The sequence below is a fragment of the Symsagittifera roscoffensis genome, chromosome 6 (assembly GCF_963678635.1).
Source record: "Symsagittifera roscoffensis chromosome 6, txSymRosc1.1, whole genome shotgun sequence".
Classification (NCBI taxonomy): Eukaryota; Metazoa; Xenacoelomorpha; order Acoela; family Convolutidae; genus Symsagittifera; species Symsagittifera roscoffensis.
In genome coordinates, this window is record NC_087067.1 from 15,817,703 (window position 1) to 15,842,773 (window position 25,071).

General features: G+C 33.0%; 1 protein-coding gene across 9 annotated transcripts in view; it reads left to right on the forward strand.

Annotated features, from left to right (window-relative positions):
- Positions 1-25,071, forward strand: part of LOC134847911 (cGMP-inhibited 3',5'-cyclic phosphodiesterase 3A-like) — a 109,226-nt gene that overhangs the window by 305 nt on the left and 83,850 nt on the right. The window contains exons 1-4 of one of the 9 annotated variants that reach the window (XM_063865184.1): positions 3,266-3,298; positions 12,080-12,874; positions 22,862-23,131; positions 24,266-24,424. In XM_063865184.1, the coding sequence (XP_063721254.1) occupies positions 23,026-23,131; positions 24,266-24,424 (265 nt within the window). In that variant the 5' untranslated portion in view covers positions 3,266-3,298; positions 12,080-12,874; positions 22,862-23,025. Of the gene's footprint in view, positions 1-3,265; positions 3,299-7,214; positions 7,232-7,584; positions 7,666-10,343; positions 10,471-10,809; positions 10,833-11,967; positions 12,875-22,861; positions 23,132-24,265; positions 24,425-25,071 lie in introns of those variants that run through there. The other 8 variants (XM_063865190.1, XM_063865182.1, XM_063865185.1 and 5 more) reach the window with 8 other exon arrangements.

A 25,071-nucleotide genomic window follows, 5' to 3' on the forward strand; every position in this document is an offset into this window, starting at 1 on the left:
TTTTTCAGCCAGCGTATTTGAATCAATATCCTCGATGTTTTACGGACCATTACTACTTTTTCATGGTGTTTTTTTTGCTATGAGAATTATGTTTTCCTTAATGAAATTATGTGGGATTTCTTTTTATTTTTTTGCATGTGTTATTGGTTTTTTTTTCATAATTTCTGTGCTGTGATTTCTTGTAAAAGAAATAGAAAATCAAATCATTCATAATCATCAATTTTTTTAAATTTAAGTTTCAGCGAGAAAGTTACAGGTTAGTTTTCCTGAGATCATTTTATATCTTTTCATATTCAAGATTTTCAAGCCAGTGCGAAAATTACATTTTCTGAAAATTATAAAAATAGCGGAAAATTTTTAAAACAAAAAGCGCTATTTCGTGAACAAAAACTTCGAAATGCATCAATTCTCAGAAGAACGTTCTGTGCAAGGAAACAATTTCTTTTTTTGATCCTAGAAACAAACAAAAAATCTGCGAAAAAACTATAGCGTATAGTGCGTTTTTGCCGCTCACTTTTTGGTACCTCATGGAAAATTTGTAGATATCAACAGTCAAGTGTGATATCATTGTAAAGTTCCATCGACCGTGACTCAAATTTCAAAAAATGAAAGTTGTTTTATTGTAGGATTTAGAAACAATAGGCAGAAATTTTTTGACTTTTAGGCTAAATGAGCTTGAAAATTGGCTCTTTTCAAAAAATAAAATCTCAAAAACTCTTTATTTAATAAAAAAGTAATTTAACTTCCAAATATATGCAATCAATTGCACTTGAGAGAACTCCAAAGGCGTTTAGCCTTTCGTCTTAGGTCCGTTGTTTTTATTAGACCCTAAAAAGGGCTCAAGATTATCCCCCCTGTATACAATAGTTAAAACCTGCAAAAGTATATTCTTGCCTTATTATTTTTGATAAATTTTTCATTAGTTCATATATGTGAAGTTCTCAACAAGTAAAATTTTTGTCTATTTTTCAATATTCGTAGACTATTTTTCAATATTAAAAAAGACGTGAGATTCTGTTCTAAGCGATGTTAACTTTTTTCAAATCAATTTTTCGTCAGACCATCTAACAGCTTTCCACATTGTAACACTGATTAAATATAAGCCTTATTCATTTTTTGAAAGATTTCGACCCAAAAACGTTTTTAGTGATGAGTTTCCCCGTTAGCGAAAACAATCGATTTTCTAAAAAAAATTTGTCGTTTGTTGTTAAAAGATTGTTTAATTCAACCCATATATATGTTTTTCCAGACTTGATCTAGGCAAGTTAAGTGGTTGTATTACTTCTTTTTAGCAGTCAAAATATCATCTTGACAGTCCTAAACTTACCCGTACCGAGAAAATTCTTTACTTCTGACCTGAAATACCTTGTATCTAATCTAATTTCTGGTCAGAAATTCTTTTTGAAATGTTTAAATAGAGCATGGATTTTCTTTAAATTTTTTATTTCTTATCCTAATTCTGATCAGAAATTAGCTAAATCTAGGCTATTTCTAGCTAGAAAAAAGTCTCCTAGTGAGGCTCGATCCCGCTCCTTTCTGATTACTAAACACTTGCTCTACCCACTAGGCTACAGCCCTTGATAGGGTATCAAAGTTTTAGGAGAATAACAATGTTATAACAAGTGTAAGTTTGCATTGTATTCGCTACTGCTATTGTGTATACTCGAAGCATGTTTATCTCGTTGCGTTTGAGCAGTTAACTGATTTCTGGTTATTTTTTTCTAGAAACTGTTTGGGTCTAAGCCAGAAGAGAAATAGATCACTTCTGTACGGAAAATACGAGAAAACTAGGCTAGGTAATCTACATAGAATTTCTATCTAGAAAAACAGCTTCCGTTCGGTACGATTATACATGTCAAAGACCAACAAAAGGGCACATTCACAATTCAGGGTTTTGACTCGATATAAGAGCAATGTTGTGTTTTTTAGTGTTCATTTAAATTCTTTTTTAAAATTTTCAAGCAGTAAGTGATATAATTGGCGTTTAAAGATGCAAATTTTGACTCAACTCCATCTTGTTTTAATTTGAGTCAAACGATTCGGAGCCCAATTTTAGTGCTGAGTGTAATACGAAACTGGAATTTAACTTCGAGGTTTTGTCCAGCCCCTCCTTTTTGACTTTGTTCTGAAAATCAATTTATGAAAGCATAATTAAAGTGAATTTTAGTGAGCTGTACTGCAACCAAAATTGTCAGTGTGAACAAGTGAACTTACTTTTGCTACATTTTTGTGTAATTACCTATATGATAATTTTAAGCAACTTTATATTGTTTTTTTTCTGCAAAGGGTTTGGAAAAGTGGAAAAGCGCCGTACACTTTTAACAGGGCACACTCAAATCCATCTTTTTTGTCAAAATATACCTGAGATGAGAAGACTTTACAATTTGTTCTCAGCTACTCTCTATAAAAACATCAAATACCAGTGCAAATACTGGCCTTTTTGTCCCAGAATAATCTGGTTAATCAAAGAAACTAGATTTTGGTATTTTCATAGGAGATAGCTGAGAACATTTACTCTCGATCGAAGTAATTTTTCTTTTGAATTTCGATGTAAATTTTGTCCAACTTTTTTTTTTATTTCAGGCATTTTAGTCAGTGACAAGACTACTCGTATATAAAGACTAAACCCTGAATGGGCCGATTTTCCCCTAATCCATATCATTTAGTTTTTGGGAAATAAAATTATTAAAAAACTGTAAATTTTGGACATTATAAAAGATCAAGCTCGCGTAAATTGGCCAAATTGGCAATTTTCAAACTCCCAGATTTTTGCAAAACACGATCGGAGGTAAAATACTTTTTTCTTTTGATTTATCTTCAATGATTCAATGAGGTATAATGTTTTCAATCGCCAAAAAATGACTGAAGAAAAAAAACTACCCTAAGCATAAATTTTCCTAAATTTTGTTCACTAGTGTAGTAAGATGATAAGAATAAAATCTAGTTTTACCAAAAAGACATTCCGTTTAAGACTTTTGTTCTTATAACTGTGACCAATAAAGTAAACTCTTCTTTTGATGATGCTTTCTCTAAATTAGTAATTGAAGCTTTCTTTTTCAATGGTTCCTGTTATTCTATGAAGTGCTATTGAAAATTTGAGGTCTTCAAATTACTTGTGAGGGCTCTTTGCTCTTTGATTATAATGGCATGAAAAATTGATCGACCGGAACTAAATTTGGGAACTTCGCGGTCTGATTAAGGTTCGTTCAAAGCAATACTTTAATTTTTTTTTTGAAATTATAAATAAGACTTAAGGCTATAGACCAAAACGATTGAAAAAAAATTACTCGTAGATCAAGTTAGTCAAACTTTTTCAATTTGAAAAAGATTTTCAAGACAATTTAAGGTGACATAAATTAATTTTTTATCTCTTATCATAATATTTTCTATCTTTAAGCTTTCCGCCTTACCTTGAAATAATTTCGCTTACATTTTTCCAAGGTTTTCTTTTTCCAATTTTGGTAAGATATTTCTTCATTTCATGTACCTTCCTTTGAGTTTTTTAATTATGAAAAAGGATTCATTTGACTTTTCTAATCAGAAAAACGAGTTTATTTTCTGCATCCGTTAGTTCTTCAGTAATCTATCAAAATACCATCGGTTATTGGAACATAAATAAATAGCCCCAAGTCCAATTTCTGTTGCCCTCAGCGTTCATTTTATATTGCATTTTCTGAAAAACAATGACGTTAACTTGCAACTATGACGACACATTGTTGTTTAGCCAAGTGGTATAATGCTTAATCAACCGAAAAGCACAAAGTGCACACAATCAGAATTTTCAAAACTGAAAATTGAAAGCTAACAAATGTAGAAATAAGCAGGAAAAGTTCAAAAAAATGTTTGCTTTATAGAAAAATACGGTGTTTTGAGGGTAGGGTCTGAGTTATAGGGTCCTTTAGATTTCCAAAAAAAATTAGTTAAAAATTGTTTTAATCATTTGAAAAGTACTTCATCAAAAATTTATGATTAGGGTTTTTCGGCTTAAGGTTGAAAAAGTTAAGCGCACTGCTCTTATTAAAAATTTATTTTTTGCATTTGATATTTACTTTTGTTGTATATTCGAAACCCTTGAAGAAAATTCCTATCAATAGTACTTACGGGAGAATCTGCCACTAGAAATTTAATTTTGAGCTGGGCTCAATAAAAAATTTTACTGCTTATATTCTGCATGCGTCGATCTTTTCAGGTACGCACTTCTAACTTTTTTCCTTCAATACTTATAAAAATCAAAATTCATTCGTTTTTAGTGGTAGTTATGTATTTTTAAACCAGTTTATTTGTTTATTTCGAAATTGCGACTACTTTACTGGCGTTATTTAATAGTACAGAAACTGCACTAGTGTTTGTAGCAAGCATTTTCACACTTGGATCAAGACAAGTTTTGCAATTTCAATTCGCTTTATTCCTGTCTTGTCTCAATCTTGATGCAGTTTTATGATTGACAACTGACAATAGGGGCGGATCTAGGATTTTCTCGAGGGGGGGGGGGGGAGGGGGGGCGGATTTTCAAAAATTTTTAAAAATTTTGTCGACCTTTTTTTTTAGGTCGACCAAATTGATTTTCCGAGCTCTCCCAAAGCACTGTTTTATTCCTATTTGGGCCAAATTTTCTGCGCGGCAGGCAAAATTTGGAAAAAACAGGCCAAAATAGGCGTTTTTAGGCAATTTTTGGAAAATTTTGACCAAAAAATCGCGTTTTTTTCGGCGCGCGCCCCCCCTCAAAACTAGTATATATTGGCGCCAAAGGCGCCTTTAGAAAATTTTTGGAGTCCATCACCAAAAATGGATATCTCAAAATAGTACAAAGCGGAGACCCTTTGGGTCGGCAGGGGGTCGAATCCCTGAGGGGGAGGGGGCGTCCGCTTAGCCCCCCCCGCCTCCCTCCCTAAATCCGCCCCTGACTGACAACATTTCGTTTTATCATTGAACTAACCATGATTATCAACACAATTACTAATCAACAAAGAATAACTAACAACTAAAAATTTTGGCGTATAAAAGCAGAATTCAATTTCAGGAAAAACGCAAAGTGAAAACTTTAATGTATCAATTTTAAATCAGTGCATCGTCTCAATCCTGAGACACATCAGTTTTGGCTAGCTTGTTGTTTGACAACATTTTGGCCTCTCCGTAAGTTAACCGTAATTATTTGAAGTTATTTTTGGTATTTGAAAGCAGAATGCAATGTCACACGTTGCGTAAAATAAAAAATTAGAATGTATCAATTTTAAATCAGCACCTGAAATTTTTGGAAGCTTCTTTTAAACAGTCGTATGAGTTTTTTCATGGATTTTTGTTTGTTCATCAGAAAACACAAAAGTACAGACTTTGGTTTTGCTTGCTATTTGTTTTTGGCGAGAACAAGTTTTTTATTGATAATCTCCATGCACATTCTTCATCATTCAATTGAAAAGTTTTACTTTATGGAACCTCAACAGTGCAACTATAATGACTACAATGAAAGTTAAAACAAGACTGCTTGTATCAAGGCAAAGCCTTGAAAGTTCCGACTGCTTTTTAGGCTCTATGAATAGTGTGCTGGGTTTTAATAAGCTGAGAAAATCTTTTAAAAAAATTATTTGATTTTCTGAGATAATTTTTGTTTTGAAAAACAAAAATTCTGAGATAGCTTGTTGTTTGACAACATTTTGGCCTCTCCGTAAGTTAACCGTAATTATTTGAAGTTATCTCAGATATCACAGCCTTATTTCCGCATTTAGTAAAGTAAAAATGGACCAAATGGCAAGCCTCAAATCAATTTGGAACAATTTTTACGACGGGTAAAATTTCCGCCTTAATAGCACCAAATATATCGTGAGTTATGTTTACCGAATTAGCCAAACTGGCAATATTTAAACCCCGATATTTTTACAAAAATTGTGCATTGATCAAATATCGCTTTAAATTCTAGCTAAAAACAACAATACCTTTCGTGTGGTATAAAAATTTTGTCAAAAATTGCTACTGAAAAAGTTGAGAACAAAATCACAAGAGCACAAATTTTCTGTCACTTTCGTCGAAAGTCGGGACAAAAGTGATTCCTGCATACAATTTTTCGCACGGTGATCTAAACTATCTGTTGCTCCAGATTTGACCTGATTAAACAATTCTCGAGTGAGGTGACGGTTACTTGTAACAATTTAAGGTCCTAAAATGAATTTTTGGCTGATCGATAATTCAACAATTGAGCCATTGCACACTGCTATATAAACAATTTTCAAAAAAATTAATGGGCTCTGAAAGATATTTTTAAATCTTGTTTTGGAGGATAAAAATATCATTTGAAATGAATAATGATAGAATATTCTTCTGAGATGCAAATTAAATGAAAAAACGACAATATCATGACCATAATATTCAAAACTAAATAAAACCCAAACTGATTTACATAAAACAATCAAATATTTCGTATTATTTATTTATCTTAGAATTACATTATTGAGCTGAAAAGTAAAGCGGCAAAAAAAACAGAATAGCAGTTGCGGAAACTGTTAAAAAAGCAGAAAAAACCTAATTGTTAAAGAAGACAATAAAAACTAATTATTACGTAGATAATTCAAATAGTTTGTTCAATTAGTCAAACAGTTTGATGATACTCATATTAAACACTACTCCACATTAAACAAAGGGAAAAACTAGCAAAATATTTCAAATTAACAATCAATTTAGAAACCGTAAGCCCAGTGATTGATTTAAAGGTCTTTAAGAAGTGAAAAAAATTTGAAAAACAAAATCAGCGGTTTGTATAGTTTATGATAATATCTAATTATGATAACAACTCCTGCCGTATGTTTTGATCCTGTCAGGCTGTTCTATGGTTGCGTTGTATAGAGCAGTACTTTCCTCTCGCTTTGCAAAATTCATACATCGTGTGTGTGTTTCTTAGTTTTTGTTTCTATTGTGTTCGATTTTTTTTGTGATTGGAGCGGCATTTATAAGATGAAAAAACCATAATTTTTATGGTTTATTAAATAGCGTAATTAATTTCTCTAATTTTTTTTTGCTTTTGAGTCGTTACTTGACAAGCTAAGCACCTTTGCTGTTCTCCTAGTGTATATATTTGCAAATACTTGGAACCTAATTTATTAGCACTTTTACCTAACAGCTGGATAAATTAGAACAACCACAAGCGTAAGTAGAATTATATTGTTGTAAGTTGAGCGTGGGTCTGGAACCACAGTTTTTGTTTGTGTTGAAGTACTCGTTTTTTTTGCTCTTTTATTAAACTGTAAGTGTTTTTGGCTAAAACTTATGTGGTTTGTTTTCCCTCAGTATCAATTTAAGTACTTAGAAACTTTTTTTGGCAATTTTGGATAGTTTTTTATGACGTTTCCGGATAAAAGTATGAATAACTGTTTCTCTCTCAATAAAGTTGAGGTTAGTTTGGCAAAATTGGAATCATTGATATCAAAGTATTTTTCAATTATCAATTTTAGTTGGTAATTTGTCTTTTGTTTTTCGGAGCATTCTGATGGAAATACACCACTTCATTTTGCCACATGTTTTCAGTTTTGGAGTTATCAAAAAAAAAATCAGTAACATAAGTTATTGTTGAAAAATCATTATATTTTACATTATCAGTCAGCTCCTACAGCATTGCCGACATACAAGGGGAACCCAACTTCATCAAATAAAGAGTGTGAGTCTTTGTTGACTTTCAAGGTTAGTTAATTAGCAGATAGTACATGGAACGAGGTAAACAATCTCCCCCTAGTCAATTTAGGAAGGAAAATATTCACTTAGTTGAAATCGATCTTTTTCAACCAATCAGATTTCGGCTTTTGTCACGCATCTTCCTATATTCCTTAATGCATTATGTTCATCTGACAGATTTATGTTCCATTTTTTAATAAAAGTGACGGAGTTTATGTGCTCGGTGTGATACTTGTTCCAATTTTCGACGAAAATGAAGCATATATATGCTCGGGGTGTTTTTTCTTAATTCAGACCAATCTTCAAAAGATTTTTTTCTGTCAAGGTATTGCTCCGTTGATCTTCGTGGGCTCCGCCTAGTTCAAACACTGATATAATAAACTGACACTAGTCTAGCTAAACTGTTCTTTTTATATTTTGAAGCGGGAAGTACAATTTTTTGCGTGGTGAATTATCTCGCACTATAAATTTTGTTCAAAACTGAATTGAGGCAATCTAAATGCTCTTATTATTACCACACACGACTCAAATTTTTATTCTTACAAATTGATGATTACAGCCGAAGTTCAGGGTTTGTCAATATTTCATTAACTAAAAACTTCGAGACCAGTTAATGGGCAGTCGTAACTTTCAGAGTTTTGTCCTGATACGAGCAATTTTTTTGTGATCAATTTCCTTACACTGAGTAGCAGTTTTTGAATAGAAAATTGTTATAGCCAATTCTAATATTGTAACTTCTTAAGCTCAAAATTGAAAAGTTGCATCACTTTTCATCATTTTTTGTACAATTATGGAGCTTTGAAAATTGCCAATTTGTCCAATTTGTAACAACTAACGCGCGTTTTGTTACGAACAATTGATGCATAAGCGGTGATTGCAACATAGACGCGAGTAGCCAAGAAGCAAAAAAGAACAAATAAAAGAGAGAAGCCTATTTGATAGTGGATAGCCAAGACCTTTTATTGGAAATTTTAACACCAAAATTCCATCTTTTTAAATCAATCAAATGATCCGAGTTCTCTTAAAATACTTGTGTGATCCAATCCTCCATGATACCTCCACAAAGTACATGAAAAAAACAAAAGCATCTTCAGTTCGATTATGAACTCGTCCGATCTTAATTTTTTTTCTTCTGTAACATGCAAAAAGTTAGCTTGAAGTATCGTATGATTTTTTCCGGAATTCAGGAACATACAGACACAAAATTGTGCGCCTATCCAGTGCACAGTTTGGCCTCGTAATGCTGTAATTCTTGCACAGTCACCGTCCGCAATGAGGTTTAATGGATAATAATCAATTTTAAAAGATTTTCAATGTCTGTATTCATTTTAAAAAATCTTTAAAAACTAATCAAATTAATTGGATTAAAAGTTGATTGTAATCCAAACAAGATGATAATTTAAGCCAATAAAATGTGTTTGAATGGTTTAGATTGGTTTATAACGGGTTACAGATTATTATAATGAATTTTATTAGATTATAATAAACTATAATGAACCTTAATTTGTTTTACGTAAGAGCTCAGATTTTCAAAAAATTTCCGCGTAGCTTCACAAGTTGAAAATTGCAATTGTTAAATTGAGATTAACTTCTGGCTTTTAAATTGTGCTTTATTTTTTTCGTATTTTTTTTCATTTTTTTCTCATTATTTTCCTATTAAAGGTATCACTGCCTCTCGACCACTTACTCCACACTTAAGGCTACCACTATCTATGAGAAATAGATAACTGGAGGATTTATGGAATGAGAGGGGGAGTGGGGGAAGATGTTTAGTGTTTAGCCAAACGTTTTTTCGGCCTGTTTTTTTTTCATGGTTTGGATTTTTAGAAAAAGTTAGTAGGCTGCGAGAGAAATAGAAAAAATTCTATTCTTCGGAAAATCATTATAATCTATTGTTATACATGAAACCTCACTGCCGGCTGTTACATTTTTCTCATGTGAAACTTAAAAAATATGTTTTCGTTTTTTTCCCGTTTTTTGAAGGAAGTGACCGAGTTTTTTGCTTGGGATGTTTTTATTGTGTCAAAATTTGACTTTTTAAGTGAGCGTTTTTGAAATAGATTTTTGGCGTAGTCTTAAAGTTTTGTTGTGTTGCGCTCAAATAAAATCAGTGAACACTTGTGAACTTTTTTTTGCAAAATTATTACAGTTGTTTGAAAAAAGCTAATTTTTGTCAGTTTTACAAAACCGTCGGAAAATTCAGGGTTTTGCCTTCATACAGGGGCGGATGTAGATTTTTCTGGAGGGGAATTTCAAATTTTTTTCAGAATTTCTGTCGACCTTTTTTTTAGGGCGACCAAATTGATTTTTTGAGCTTTCACAAATCACTAAAAAGACCTTGTTTTGGCCAATTTTTTTTGCGCTGCGGGCAAATTATTGAAAAAGCACGCCAAAAAAAGACAATTTTAGGCACTTTTTGGACAGTTTTGACCAAAAAATCTCCGTTAAACCCTTCTAAATCCGCTACTGCCTTAATATATGAGCAGTCTGGTTCAATTTCATAATAAGACTAGGTAATTTGACGATTTAGTCTGTAAACATGTTTGATGAAATATGCTGAGAAACATTCTTTTCAACTTTCAAAATAGACAACTTTTTCAAGTAAAGTAACACATGGCATCAATGGTAACTGATGTCATTTTAAGTACAATGAGCGCATTAAAAAAGTTGTTTTTCGCATTCTCTTTTTCGCTATCTCTTTTTCACTTAGTGGTTTGTTATCATGAATTAACTTGGTTGAACGTTCATTTATAAATCCCAAATACCTCCTGATTCAAGTCTAGTAAAGTTGAAATGATCAACGCAGCCTTTATGGTTAGTAATTTTTATTTTTTTTCAAGATTTTATAATGTTAGCAAACCTTTAGAAATGAAATATTGATAATATACAGCAGATCTCAAGTGGCTCAGTTTTTCAATTATTCGTGAAATTCACGGTGACGTGGGTAGTGAAATCTATGCATTGTTTTGTAGAGAAGTATTTTTTGAAACCTTTAAAAGGTCTAGAACAGGGGTTAGATTAAAACTCGATTGTTTGATTTGTATTCAGACGCTCCTTTCTAATAATCTCTGAAATCTGGAAATTTTGCTTTGAACTGGGAGTCACGTGACGTGACTTTACTTACTTGGTCGTAACTCGTTTGTTCTTTTTTTTTACTAAACTGGAAGAAATACCAGGTTATAATCCTTAATCTAAATCCCTTCACTAGTAAAAGAATTAACCTTTGCGGTATTGTTTTGGTTCTTGTTCCAAAAGTACTCTAAGCAAAACCAGATGCCACTCAAATCTGCCAAGATTGGTTTCGAGACAATTTTAATTAACATTTTTTTGAGTTCGCAAAATTCCATCTATGTCAGAAGAATCTTGTAACTTGAGATCATTTATGCTGTTTCTTCCAGCCTCACAAAACTAGCTAATATTTGAGTAAACTTTCAGTTACTCTCTAATTAAATCGCAAAAATAATTGACTTTTGTCTGAAAAGTTTTGTTTTTCATGTTTTTTATTATTCGTTGAAAAATAAACATTTATTTCAAGTTGCTATTTTTTTCATTGCAAATTATTACTTTTTTTTTTCATTTTTTTCAAACGAGTCATATTTTTTCAAAATAATTTGCATTCTAGTATTTTTGCAGCCTTTTTTGTGGCCATCGATTTTGCAGGCTTGAATGTTTTTATGTCAAAGCCCTCCTCCTTTCAAATCTCACCTTTGATTGCTTCTGAAATTCAATTAACGAAAGTCTATTTAAGATGACTTTTGATATTCCAAACTGCGTAAAAAGACGTGTAAGCGTGAACAAGTGAACAAGTTTTTCAACATTTCCAATGCAAATTGCCTTATGAACCACTTTCAGCCAATTTTTTCGCAGTAGGGAAAATAGAAAAGAGCCGACCCGCTTCGCATGGTAATTAATAATGAAATTTGGCAAAAAAAATCTACGACCTGAAAAAAGTTTGTTCATCAAATGAGCTCGCCTTCAAGATTGAACAGAAATCAAATTAGCGAAGTCTGTTGCCATTTACTTTTGATGGCAATAGGGGCTAAATTTAAAAACTGAGATCCCAGAACGCAGTTGAAAATTCAAATGAGGTATTTTTTATCTGAAAACAAGCAATCATCATACTTACTAGATATCTAGGTTATTAAAGCGGTTAACAAAGCTACTTGAAAAGCTACAAAGGTTAACAAAGCTACTTGAAAACTTAAGAAGGTTCCCTTTGGATGAAAACATTTAAAAGCAAACAATGGTTCTTAGATCAGATCCATAATCGGCCAAATAAATTTTAAATTGATAATTTTGCACGTGTTTTAGGCTATTCGTATTTGTGTATGGTGCTTAAATTTCATTTTCGACGAAACTTAGCCTCCATTCTAATATTTCAAAACGTACCAACTTGAGTCGTTCAAATTTATTTTTTTGACAGCGCAGACCGTTAATCCTTTCAAACAAGTCTTTTACAACCTTGGGCTGATTTAAGTCAGTTTCGTGGATTTACAAGCCATACTACCCTTCAATTTTACTTCAAAGTACCTTATTGGACCTTTATTTTTAGCTAAATTTAATACTACCGTGCTTAAGATGTTTTGCCTAGCGGTGTTTATTTTCACTAGTGTATGTCGCCGTTAGAGGGCTGATCTAAAGATCTAGTTTTAGTTTATGACTTAGATCGCCGCCGGGTTTTTAATCTGGCTCTTGTTTACTTGCTCTAGTCAAAATTGCTTTTTTACAAGATAAAAAAAATTATTAAAACTGGCCGGGCTGATACCACTTTTGTCTCTGCTTTAGGCAATCTCTTTCTTAGAAACCTTTGTAAATTTCTACCTACGCAAAATGGGAAACATTAATCATCGTTTTTGACAACGTCAAAATTTCCTGGAAACCCTGATAAAAACATTGACGGGTAATCTGTTTAGTACTGAACTAATTCTTATCACGCAGCTTCGAATTTTTCATTCATGCCTGGGTGATAAATTATTCCCTTTTGAGAAACAACAATTTACATCTTGCTTCTTTTTTTTATCCATTAGGCCGATTTGGGAGTCGTTACAAAAACAATAGTTGTTCATTTTCATTAAAATAGAAGCAAAAGCACCATTTAAATTGATTGGATTTTTCAGACGAATAGAATTGTTATTGAGTTTTACTTCAACGAGCAACTGTGACATTTACTTTCATTGAATTGAAATGCATCAATCGAAACCAGAGAACAAATAAACAGGTAAATTAAACTTCATTCCCAATTATAAAATCAGAAAATGGTAGCGTTAGATATCAAAAATAAACAAAATGTAGTATCTTAAGATAATTATAAAACTTTCCGTTGCAAAAGAAAGCAAGTACTCGGCTTCAATTTATTTCTTTGAATTATTTTTCAAATTGTATAAAAATTTTTGTGTTTCGATATTCCCATGTTGACCAAAAATACTAATCAAACAATTTTCGTACATGGAAAAATACTCGTCATAAATGTTTCATTCAATTCCATACGTACATAAAAATGCATGAAAGGTCTATGACTATTGATTTTTTATATATGGATATTGTATGACTAGCATTTTTCCATAAACCAAAAAATTGGCTTTCTTTTAAATTTTTTTTCTCAAAACTTTTGGGTTGTATTCGTAACCGCATTTAAATGGAAAAGACCTTGGTTAGTCAAAAGTAGATGCATCAAAAAGTTGTCCGACACGCAATTACAAGGTATCAGAATCGGCCTGAATAGTCTAAGTTTGGTCTTCAACAAAATATTTAATGAAAGTATCAAACTCATTTAAATTTTGGCGAAAGTTTTCGAAGGTTGTTTTTTTTTAATTCGCATTTTTAATTAATCATGCCTTTACTGAAGCATGCAAAACATGCCAAGCAAAAAAATAGGCGCTTTAAACGTTTTTGAAAAAATATCCTGAGAAATGGAAAAAAAATGTCAACTTTGTGTATCCATGTTTTACATGAGAATAAAATACGTTTTGCGAATAAAAAGTTTTTTTGGACAACTTATATACTACTTAGAAAAATGTATGCTTTCTTCATCAAAAACTTTTAGTCATAGATTTTTCAGATATCAAAATTGTATGATTAACATTTTTTTTGAAAAGTTTTTCTCTATTATTTATGACAATACATCAAATTTTGAGCCAAAACGAGAGAACATTCTTTGAAATTGAGATGACTTCATACTAGATAAACACATGAGATTTGTATGACTATCTTTTTTTATAGAATTAGTTTCTAGAAACATATGATTAGCATTTTGGTCTATGGAGGTCATACCGAGTTTAATTAAATGAAATCATTTTCAATAAAATTAGAATAAAGCGCCGTATAGCTGAAAAATTAGTGAGTCCCAATTCTTTGTTTCAGCATCTGTTCCAGCGATACTAAAGACAGGGGAAAAATTCAACAAAAAAAAAACAAATTTTCGAATTCAGGCTTTCATAATCTAACATTTATCAGACAAATGTCTTACGTTTTAAGCAACTTGGAAAACGGGCATTTGAACAGACTCTCATGATTTTGAATGTTTCTGGGCACAATGCAAAATAACATATTTTATTGCAATAGTCGAAAGTGAACAGAAACGAATTTCATCAACTATGATCAACAAAAAAGCCAAGAACTGAAACTAGATATACTTATGTACAAAATCTAGAACCCGAAGTTTTCTTAGTTTAAGGATAACTTTCAGTTAAAAACAGCCCAAAAAATTGTGATGAAATGCATTAATTCTACAATTTATCAGTCTATCAGTGCGCGCTACAGAGGCGCGAGAACCGGTGCCCCTTTTACTACCGGACTGATTCATCTGCGGGTTGCAGATCTTATTACGGCGGACTGGGCTAGGGCGTCGCTACCACGCGCTAACGGGTAAAGTCCTGTTGGATTATTGTCCTCAATCATTCAAACGAGGTTTCCAGTTTTCAAGTATGACTCTGGAGAAAGAAAATCTTTTCACTCAAGTGATAAGCGTTGGTACGTTCTCACGGGGCCAACTCGACTAGATGACTTTTGCTTAGGATTGCGCTCAGTCGTAGTGCTTTGCTTTCAGTAATTGCATTTTTGCTCGAAGTATAGAGGCGTGAAACTTCTTGCGTGGTGTGCAAACAGGAAATGGTTCAGAATTCACGCTTCAAGTTTGTCTTAATGTGAGCTGACGGTTGTTTAAAGACTGGCCAATTAAACAAAACTAGGTTATGAAAAGTTTCTCAGTGTTTTCTCGTTTTCCGAGAATGTTAGAAAAATCTTTTGGTGCTGCGGATGAGCCTTTCTTAAATAGCTACAGGATCAAGGGCACTAAGTGGATAATTTTTTCTGATAAAATTTTTTGGTGCGAGCAAAACAGATTAAAATTAAATCCAGTTCTGGGCCGAGCCAACGAAGTGCGTACCTTCGGCGGACCAAATGACGGACGGATTTCCTTGCCCAGCAATGAAACGTTCTGTGCCCGTTAAAGAAAAGTTTGTATCCGTTGACGGAGCAACATCTGTATAAAAACCATATGTCGTAATGTTCGTGGAAAAGCAGCCACAATGCTTTGCTGAGCTTCGTCGAATTTTTGCGAAGAATGCACTGAATTAAAATATTCTGCATTTAGCGGATGGCGGTTGTCAGTAAATTAGTCACTTGAGTGGAAAATCAGAAATCATAGGCGTAATAATTTAGGCTTTTTGTTTTCATATTAACACGCAGTGATTTTTATTGAAAAAGGGCGGTACCGATCCGACCTTACCAAATAATCTCTTTGCATAAAAGCATGCAGATAATCAACAATTTGCTAAATTTTACGATAGATAATTGTCAGTTGCATCATTACGAGTAGATGATGGCTATTTAATTTGATAAGATGCCTGCGGTTGAAATCAATGCCGACGAGAGAGACAATTACGACCGGTGGACCCAACTAGACAGCATTAACAGCTTTAAAAAAATTTTTGAGGCAGATTTTCTAAAGGACTATGAATTGTGAGTTTTGACGGGGAGAGACTGTGACCGAGTCAGAACCAATAGTTTTTGCTTGACTAGTTCTAATTCAGAAGAATCAGTTTTTGAACCATTTTTGCTTTAAGGCGGCGAACTAAAGTTTTTCCGGACAAGAACTGGATCGTTGGTTTAAGATGTGTCAGTGAATTTTGCAGTTTGATCAAGTTTTTCATTCAGTTTAGTAGAAGGTCATTTGAGAAGGAAGCTGATAAAAACTGCTGAGCCAGGCTTGAAAGGCTAATGCTTAGTTTTCAAAAAGTCAGGACCTTTCAACCAATCGCCTTTTTGCGATGCTTAAGCAGTTCTTCCGCGTATGCCGGTATTTGCTGATTTTTGCCACTGATCTCATGAAACCAATCATAAATTGCAGGGGCTTAGAAAATCTCCAAAAACCGATTAGCCACAGGCAGTTTATTGCTAAAAGTCAACCATCGTAGTACAGTGGTGCTTTTTTTCAACAATTTTGTTCTTTCGGCTTCGATTGTTAATTATTTCTCGATTTCCAGTCTGAGATGGCTTGTCACTAATGATACTTGCAAGCCATGGAAACCAAAAGTTTTTCATTGCGGCAAACCTAATTTTTCCGAACAAAAAAAGACGGAGCGACCGTTCAGGAAAAAAACTTGAGCAAAAGGCACCCTAATACCTGTCATCATCGAACATATGCAATTCAATTTGATCAACCGGGGTGTCACAGAAACAGCGAAGAAATGTTAAACGGTCAAGTATTGGTAAACCGGAGTGCTATTCTATGAAATTTTTTTGAAGCCCGACTGAACAACGCTTATCACTTTTGTGGCGAGAAAAACGCCAGATACTTTTCTCGCAATGCCGGGTACGAACGTTGTACCGTGCGAAAAACTAATTGGGTCAAAGCCCGACGAGACTTATTTTAATACGGTGCGCTGCGTGACCGGTTTTGTTAGATGTTTGTTCACGCCACGAGTAGTGTTTAAGTTATAAATTTTGTTGTCCCACTTTAGAACTAACACATGCGTTGCTGCATCAACATTTAATTTGAACTGTCTACAGCATCATTTTTGCCGTTCTTTGGTTTTAATTTTTTTTTTGGCAAATTTGCGACCTTGCTGACAAAATTAGTTAATCCAAAGCTTTCTAAATTTAACAAACCAAGACTTTGCTCAATTTTAACGATTAGTTTGGATGAGCGATGGAACCTAGAAAAATTCGCTGTCATCACTCAAACTGGTGGAGTCAAAAGTGCTTAAAAAATGGCCAAACCAAACGTTTAAAGAGTTTAAACGGTATTTTGAGACCGTTTCATTTCTTGTAACAAATTTTTACGGTTGGTGTTAATCATCTCCGCGAGCTTCTCGCCGATTATATTTTTTCGTTAATAATTGGCGGATAAGGCGGCTTGTTTTAACGATTATGATTGTTGGCGCTGACTATTAAAAATTTATAAACTCATCTTCGGGTCAGAAAAATGGTTGAGCAGCGTAATAGTGTACTCATACTCCGACTCGCAGAAGATGATTCCACTTCCGATTAAGATAAAATTTGATATTCGAAAGTTGAGTTTGGGACAACTCCTATACCGCCTCTAATCGACGGTTGAGATAAAGTTGGAAACTGCCTAGTTTGCGTAGTTTGACGCGAGCCAATGGGCTTCACTATAGCCTTAATAGATGTTAGCGTAACGTGTGGAAAAGGTTGAATGTCATTTTGGAACATGTTTTTCTCGATGTTACAGGGAAACGGATTTGCGATAACGATAAAAAGTTCACATCAAAAAGACAAGTCGAGACCAAAATCGTCGGTTGGAAAGAAGAATTAACAACCGGGTGACACGGAATGAATCGAAACAAGCAGCACTCGGTGACGGTTTGGTTTTTTGCAGACTGATTTTCTTCGGTAGTTTTGTTCATCCATCTTTCTTTCCATCGACTTCCGGCTACTATTTTCTAGCAACTCAAAACAATTTTCGCTAAGCGGAAGGGAAAAACTGTAATTTCATCCGACCTATTAACGTAAAAATAACAAAAAGAAGATGTTAGCAACTCAAAAAATTTTACTTCAATTAACTTATAAGCTCGTTTAAAACTTATAAGTTTGTTTAAGAAGCGTTTTTATAGATAAACAGCATCTTTACAATCTATTTTTTGATTTCTGGGGTTCAGATATTTTAGCATAAAAGAGAGAGCTTGCTCCTAAGATGAAACTTTTTTAGATCTGAGAACGCTAAAAAAAATTAGTTTATGATCAAAAAAGAATTCTAAAAAAATTAAAACAAAGTCTACGGGTACGCCTTTGTATACTGTAATAATCACTAAGCAATTACAAACTTACTTGGTGCGTCTACGGAGTGACAATAAACGGCCCGGAACTTAAGCAACCATGTTGTTGTATTGACCTTAAAATAGACAATCCATAGGAGTAATTTTTGAGGTCAGAAAACAATTCAAACCAACACACAGAACTACCAATAAAACGGGCAGCGACGATGGGAGAACTTTCTCATGATCGATATGCGACGTTTCTATAACGGAATGGTTCGAAAAATTCAGCCGAGTTAAGTTAGCTGTTATAAGTTTCAAACCACTAACTATTGAAAAAAATTGAGGTGAGACATCGGCTCAAACATTTCACTCAACAAAACAAAAGTTAGAGCGGAGGCAACCAATAGAGCTTTTAAAACAAAAAATACCAAATTTTAGTGCTTAACTATGTTTTATGCAAAGAAATTGAAGTTTTATATCAAATTTTTTTTTTGGTTTACTCAAAACTTTCGTAAGTTCCCTTTAAATTTAGTTTTAAAAACCCTGTCGCACAAGTTGATGTTCAAGTATTGTTAACCAATATTTATGAATAACGGTCTGTTTTAGTTCGATTTTAATTCAAAAAGTGTTGAGCAGAAACTTACTGAATCGAATTCGGCTTTAATTCAACTTTCTTACTTTTTTGTCTTGAAATTTTGATCTCAGATGTCAGTCGGTATCTAGTTGCTGACATCTGTGGTATACTTTGTGAGTATGCGCAAACAATATTTTTTCAGTTTGTAACGAGTATATAACAATATGGTGGTTTCCTATGTGGGAAACTTCAAACCGAGGAGAAAAAAACGGGAGAAGTACAAAATGCGAAGTACAAATTTTTTCGGTTAGGTTTTTTCCGCAAAACTAATTAGTCATTTCCCCCTCAGTAAAGATGCTTGATTCCCGAGTCGCGGGACCAATTTCATCTTCGATATTCAAGATGGGAAAAACTCAAAATAAACTATTTGAATTCAGGGTTTTTTTTTAGTTATCAATCTAATTTCAAACCCATTTTTTGTTACTCAACATTTTTAAAACAATTTTGCAGAAATTTCGCTTTTGATGAGAATTGTATGATAAACATTTTTGGTCAACCCGAGGGTCTCCCTAAAGATGCGAGACTAACTTCTAAATGAGCATCAACCTTCGTTACAACACAACAGTTGACGCTCATGTAATATTGGGGGAATCTGCACTCTAGCTAATCAGAATAGAGCAAAAGAATTTCGAAACACAGAACTCCGTAGAACGTTTTCCGTAGAATTTTATATGCTATTTTCCACTTTCACCTCACAATTCAGTTTCTCCGTTTTGATAGACATTTTTCGGGTTATGGTTGCTAAATGCGTGATGATACAATGAAAGAATTTTGAACAAAAAATGTTCAGATTTGTTAGATTATCATCATGCAGAATTTCCCTGCGTTGTGACATCGACATTGTCAAACGTTTTTGGCTCATTTCTCTCCCTCTCATTTCAAATTTTTCATGTCATTAGAGAACGAGTTTGCACAATAATTTCTACAAGCAAATTACCATATCAACAAAGTGTGAGTTTTACTAGGGGTGGGAAACTGAATGAGGGACCTTTTTTCAGGTGAAATTTGTTCCACGTCAACCAAATATAATCAACTTTAATCAATATTGACCCATTTTATTTGCCCATTTCGTCTTTGAGTTTGCATTGAAATTGCTGATAGTCAATGCATCTAAGAGACGTTGGCTTATGTGAAATTTTGGAGTATCACTTCAGCAGTTTTCAAATCAACTCAAATATAAATGTTTAATTTTTTTCTTCACATTCTTTTGATTATTTTCTTTACGATATTTTTTTATTCCATAAAAATGTGTGAGCACATCGTTTCATTTTGCTAGATAACATAGCCGATTAACCATTTTTTGTTGCAGAATTTTTCCGCTAAAACGAAAAGATATTTATTAAAATTGTTTCTTCGGTAAAATCTCGTGTTCAGATAAAACAAATAGTTACAAGACATTTAACTTTTAGGAATTTAATCTTTAAAGTTATTTTAAACTTCTTTTAAAGAATGTTTTTGGGTAACAATAATTTGGCAAAGTAGGAGACTATAATTGAATAAACTCGATTTCAAGAGTTATTACCTTTGGAAAAAATCACGTTTATAACCGATTGTAAATCTTCTAAATGCATAACATTGGTAATTATCAACGGTTTTTTTCACAAAATCTGTAGCTTGCTTTTTTTTAAAAAAAAAACAAAGATTAACTGCATAAAATGGCTTGCACCGTGAGGCGAAATTTCGTAACAGGCGACCATTCGTAACAGGGGACAATTCGTAACCAGCGACAATAGAATAAACGGGGATTACTGATTCACGTGCAATATTCCTCTCGGATATCCCGCCGGATGTCAGCGCAGCGGAGCAAGCATATTTTACTTGCCAATGCCTTGTTACGAATTGTCGCTCGTTACGAATTGTCGCATATAACGAATTGTCGCCTGTTCCCAATTTTCGCCCTACCGGCTCGCACACAAAACCTTCATTGTCTTTTACAAGCGCATTTGTTAAAACCCTTATTTGATTACCATTAAAAGGAACTCGAACAAAAAAATGAGAAAACTCAACTTTTTCCGCCAAAATAAGGCCCAGGTTGACACTTAATTGTTCTTGTTTATTATTTTCATTGGTTGAATTCAGTTTTTTGATTGACCCAAATGACTTGTTTTTGATCCAAATTTTACAAGACACAATGACATTCACAACAACTTCAAAATAGCGTACTATTGCATTTTATTTTAATTTTTATACACACTACACATCATTGCTAAGATCTTTTCAACCATTCTAAAGTTTTACATGGAGCTCGCTTTAAAATTGATGTATAAAAATTGAAATTAGTGAGGAAATAAAGCTTTTGTTGTTTTCAAATTAACCTCGTCTCAAATCAAACTACTAGCGGTAAATGATGCTGCAAGCTACCAGCAAAATTTGATTGTTGGAACAGATTTTAAACTTTTTGCAATCGACTGATTTTTTGCAACAAAATGGTTTCCTGCTGAAGAGTTTTCTGAAAAATTGTCTGCCTATGTTAAATAAATCGTGTATTGATCCCTTATGGCGCCTGCTTTTTTTTTCAAATTTTTTTAATTTTCTTGGGTACTTTTTTGGTTTTTAAAATTTGATGAAATGGGCTCACATAAATTGTTTAGTTTCCTGAAAACTAAGAAAAAATTGTTATTGAGTAGGCGAAAAAAACTTTGCCACTGGATTGTCGAAAAACACTTCTTGATGTTTTTTAACTACTAAATTTAGGTTGCTCGCTAAAATTTCAAAAACTCGCTACGTAAACTAACAAATAACTGAAAAACTCAAGTTAAAATATTAATTTTTGCTGAAAAAAAAACACTTATTATTTATTTCTAACAGTTTTTTTTCGAGGCCACAGATCAACCCAGGAAATCAATTGAAACGCATAGATTCTATTTTTTTTCCACCTTTTTCTTTTGCTTGATAGACGAGAAAATTTGTACAAAAACAATATACAAAAAAAGGTTAAAAGTTGTTTTGAAGATTTTTTTGTTATAGAAAATCCGTATTGAAAAGAGGAGGTCAAAAATGGGATAAAACCAGTTTAGAAAGGATTGAAATAGATTTTTTGAGCTATATTTTTTGGATCAGACTCAATCATCTTTGCTTTAGTTTTTTGCTATATTGTCTGCATAAAATTGATAGAAATCTTTTTCTTGTCAAATGAGAGCAGCAATATCACACTTATACTTCAAAAAAATATCTTGTTCAATTCAGATTTCTGGGCTGATTAGAACTATTTCTTCATCGGTTATATATAGTTTTATGTTGAACAATTGAGCTTTTAGTTTCCCAAATTTTTGATTTGTTGCAAGTTTTTAACCAGTATTTGGATTTTTTTATGTAAGAAATATGACACTTTGCTGAAAATTTTTGATTCATTCTAAATTAATTAATTCTTTCATCTTAGGGATGCTAGTCCTCACTTTTTCGATTGATGATTTTGGTTTTTCTCTTTCGCGAGTTTCGATAAATAATAAAATAAGGTTTTATAAGAAATTTGAAAAAAAACTGCTGGCTTTTTTGATCCTTTTATCTTTGCTCTGTGAATCTCAGACGTTTTTCTATAGGATTTTTGATAAATGTTTTATTGAAAAATGTCGACTTTTGTTTTGTTGTTTTTGAAAGTCGATAAACGTAGTTCAGACTCTTACACTTTTTACCATTGGCTTTTTGACGTTTGTTCAAAACTTTAGTTCATTTCCAAGTTTCAAGGAAGGCAGGCACACTATCTAATAGTGAAAGGGTGAAGGTCACGAAAAACGTGATCAACTTCTAATTTCAAAAATGGTTTTTAATCAGTTTTCCTGGCAAAAAAAATGTCATAAATTGTTCGAAAAGAGCTTCAGGGGCATATATTTTTTTTGTTGCAAGTCAAATATTGAGATTTCTTCACAAAAAATTGGTCTTTTTTTCTGTTAAGTTCGTTCATTGGCTTTTTTCCAACTGACTGTTGGCTCTGTTTGATTTGTTGATCATTTTTTTATCAATCAGCTACGTTGTAAAATCAAAGACTCATGGTTACTTCCACAATTTCATTTTTTGTTCTCTCCATGTCTCAGAAGTTGATGGTAAGGAATTTATTTGTATGCTGTGGAAAAATTGAATTTTTTTTCTTCACCCCTCAAATTTGATATTATGATAATTTAGTAAAACGCCATTCAAAATACTCTAAATGTTCAAACTCTGGTATCATTCCCATCTAATGTTTTTTTAATTATTGGAAGGTACATTTTTAAGTCTACCGTTAAATCGAAAGAAGCAACAAAATGGTTAAATTTCATTTTGAAAAAGGTTTTTTTTTTGCCAGAAAAGACTGAAGAAATCACTAAAAAGCCCCAAAACAGCGGTAATAGATTGATCTTTTAGCAAATGTCTGATTTAGGTCTAGATGAAGAAACATACGGAGAAAGTATTATCAATCAGCCAACAGGAAGTCAGAGAATAGCATACCAACAACAAAATCAGCTAAAACAACCCCAGATAAGAGTAAAAATCAACAGTAAACAACAACAATATACATAAGAAGACGCGTGAAGAGGGTGAAGAATGTGGGTTGTGTGGGCGGTGCTGCCCTTCTTATTCTGTCTCTCGATCTCCACTTGTCTCATCTGGTCACGCCGTCCCGCCCTGTCCTCTCAGAAGATACTCTCAGGTAAAGCTTTTTGATTTTTTAATCTTAGCTTACTCAGTGGCAAAACATGGCCTTTAAGTTCACCCTTTAAAAACTAGGAAAACGCCAAAACAACAGAAAAACAAATCGAAAAGGCGTTGTGTTTTAATTAATTAAAACACACCACGCCGCTTTTTCCATTTTTCCTCCTTTTTTAAAATCTTATATCTTAAATTTTCTAGGGTGAACTTGAAAACATATTTTACCACTGAGTACACTCTGAATTGAGGTAAAGTTACCTTAAGTCACTTAAGGTCAGCGATAGCAAGATAAATTTTACCTCATGTTAACCTTAAAATTACCTAAGGTGAAACTTAACCTTAAAAAAGAAATGTAATTTAATGTATGTTCAGGTAATGTTTGCAAAAAAATTTTTTCCACAGCCCAAAAATGTTCATTTTTTATGAGACTGAGCTTTGCAGGCTTTCCCTGTGGCGGGTCGTCCTGTATACGATTTGCATGTAAAATGCGAGTCAAGCTAACCCAATGTTCAAAATACTGGATTTTTTTTGCTAATTGCATCTGATTTCTGATTTTTCTTGCTATAGTGAAAAACCCGGCAAACAACTAATAAATAAGTTAAGATAAAAAATTACCGTAAAATTTAAAATTTGCGGGGAATTGCTTTAAATTTTATCTCAAGTGACCTCAAGTTTGCCTGAAAAATTTACCTTAACTATGAAGGTAAGACTACCTTAGGCCGTCTAAACTTAGCTCACCTCAACTTTACACTAAAACTTGAGGTGAAATTACCTTTAATCTTAACTGAATATACCCCAAGCTTACTTGAAATGTTTATTAAGTGAATCCTCTGTTAAGGTAAACTTTCAATGTAAGCTTGGGGTAACTTAACGTAAAATTCAAGGTATTTTCACCTCATCAAAGTATTTTTTTTCTACTCCCCTTCCTCATTCAGCAAATATTTTTTTAATATTACTTATGCATTACGGTTATATGCGTGAATTTTTGTTGTGAGGTATTAAGATGAAATACAATATTTCAAGTGCAATTTCAAATGCAATTTCTGTTATGACAACTAACAGTTGTTTTTTTTTCTAATTGAAATTGAAATGGGGAGTGGGTGAAATGATCCAATAGACAATGTTTCTGTTGTAGGATGTCTCTGTCTGTTTTTTGCGGAGACGCTCACCTGTCTGCTTCTTCCCTCGGAACTCCTCACTTCAGTGCAGATGTGTGCCACTGTACTCTGTGTACTGCTAGTAGCTCTCCTCGCCACCCAGATGAAACTGAAAGACATCTTCTTCACCATTATAGGTCAGAAAAGCTAAAAAAAAATGGATCTGCCCGGGTTCACAAAAATGCTTAGCATAAAAGAGTCTCAAACATTTTCACAGATCAAAAAAGATTGTATAAAAATTGCAAAAAAAATAGTTTTTTCATACTGAATTTTAATGAAAAGCACTTTTCGCCCCACGCTGGAATTAAATAACAAATTGTTGTCCTATTTTTTATCACAGAAGTTGTGTAAAAATATCAAAAGCAGTTTTTTATACTATGAAATTGAATGATAAGGATGTTTCCACACTCCATGAAATTGTGCAATAAGCAGTTTTTCATTAATGAAAATGCAAAAAAAAATGTTTCGAAGTTTTGTATTTGGTCCAAAAACCAAATAACTAAGACTGCCAGTTGCCACGCAGAAAAAATGCATTTGGTGACTCGGGCCACGTAAAATTTTGAGAACATTTTTACTCAGAGTTATATACTAAAAACGTAGTTTTTTTTGTATATGACTCGAAAGTTTTTATTTTGAAAGTTTTGGTAGTTGAGACAAGAGGCCTTTTTTGGCGATTTTAGGTTTTCTTAGCATAAAAAAACAATTAAATAAAAATTGTGCTTTTAAAAAAATACAAGCTTGAGCTTGTGATTTTTGATTTTTGGGCAAAAAACTCAACCTGGAC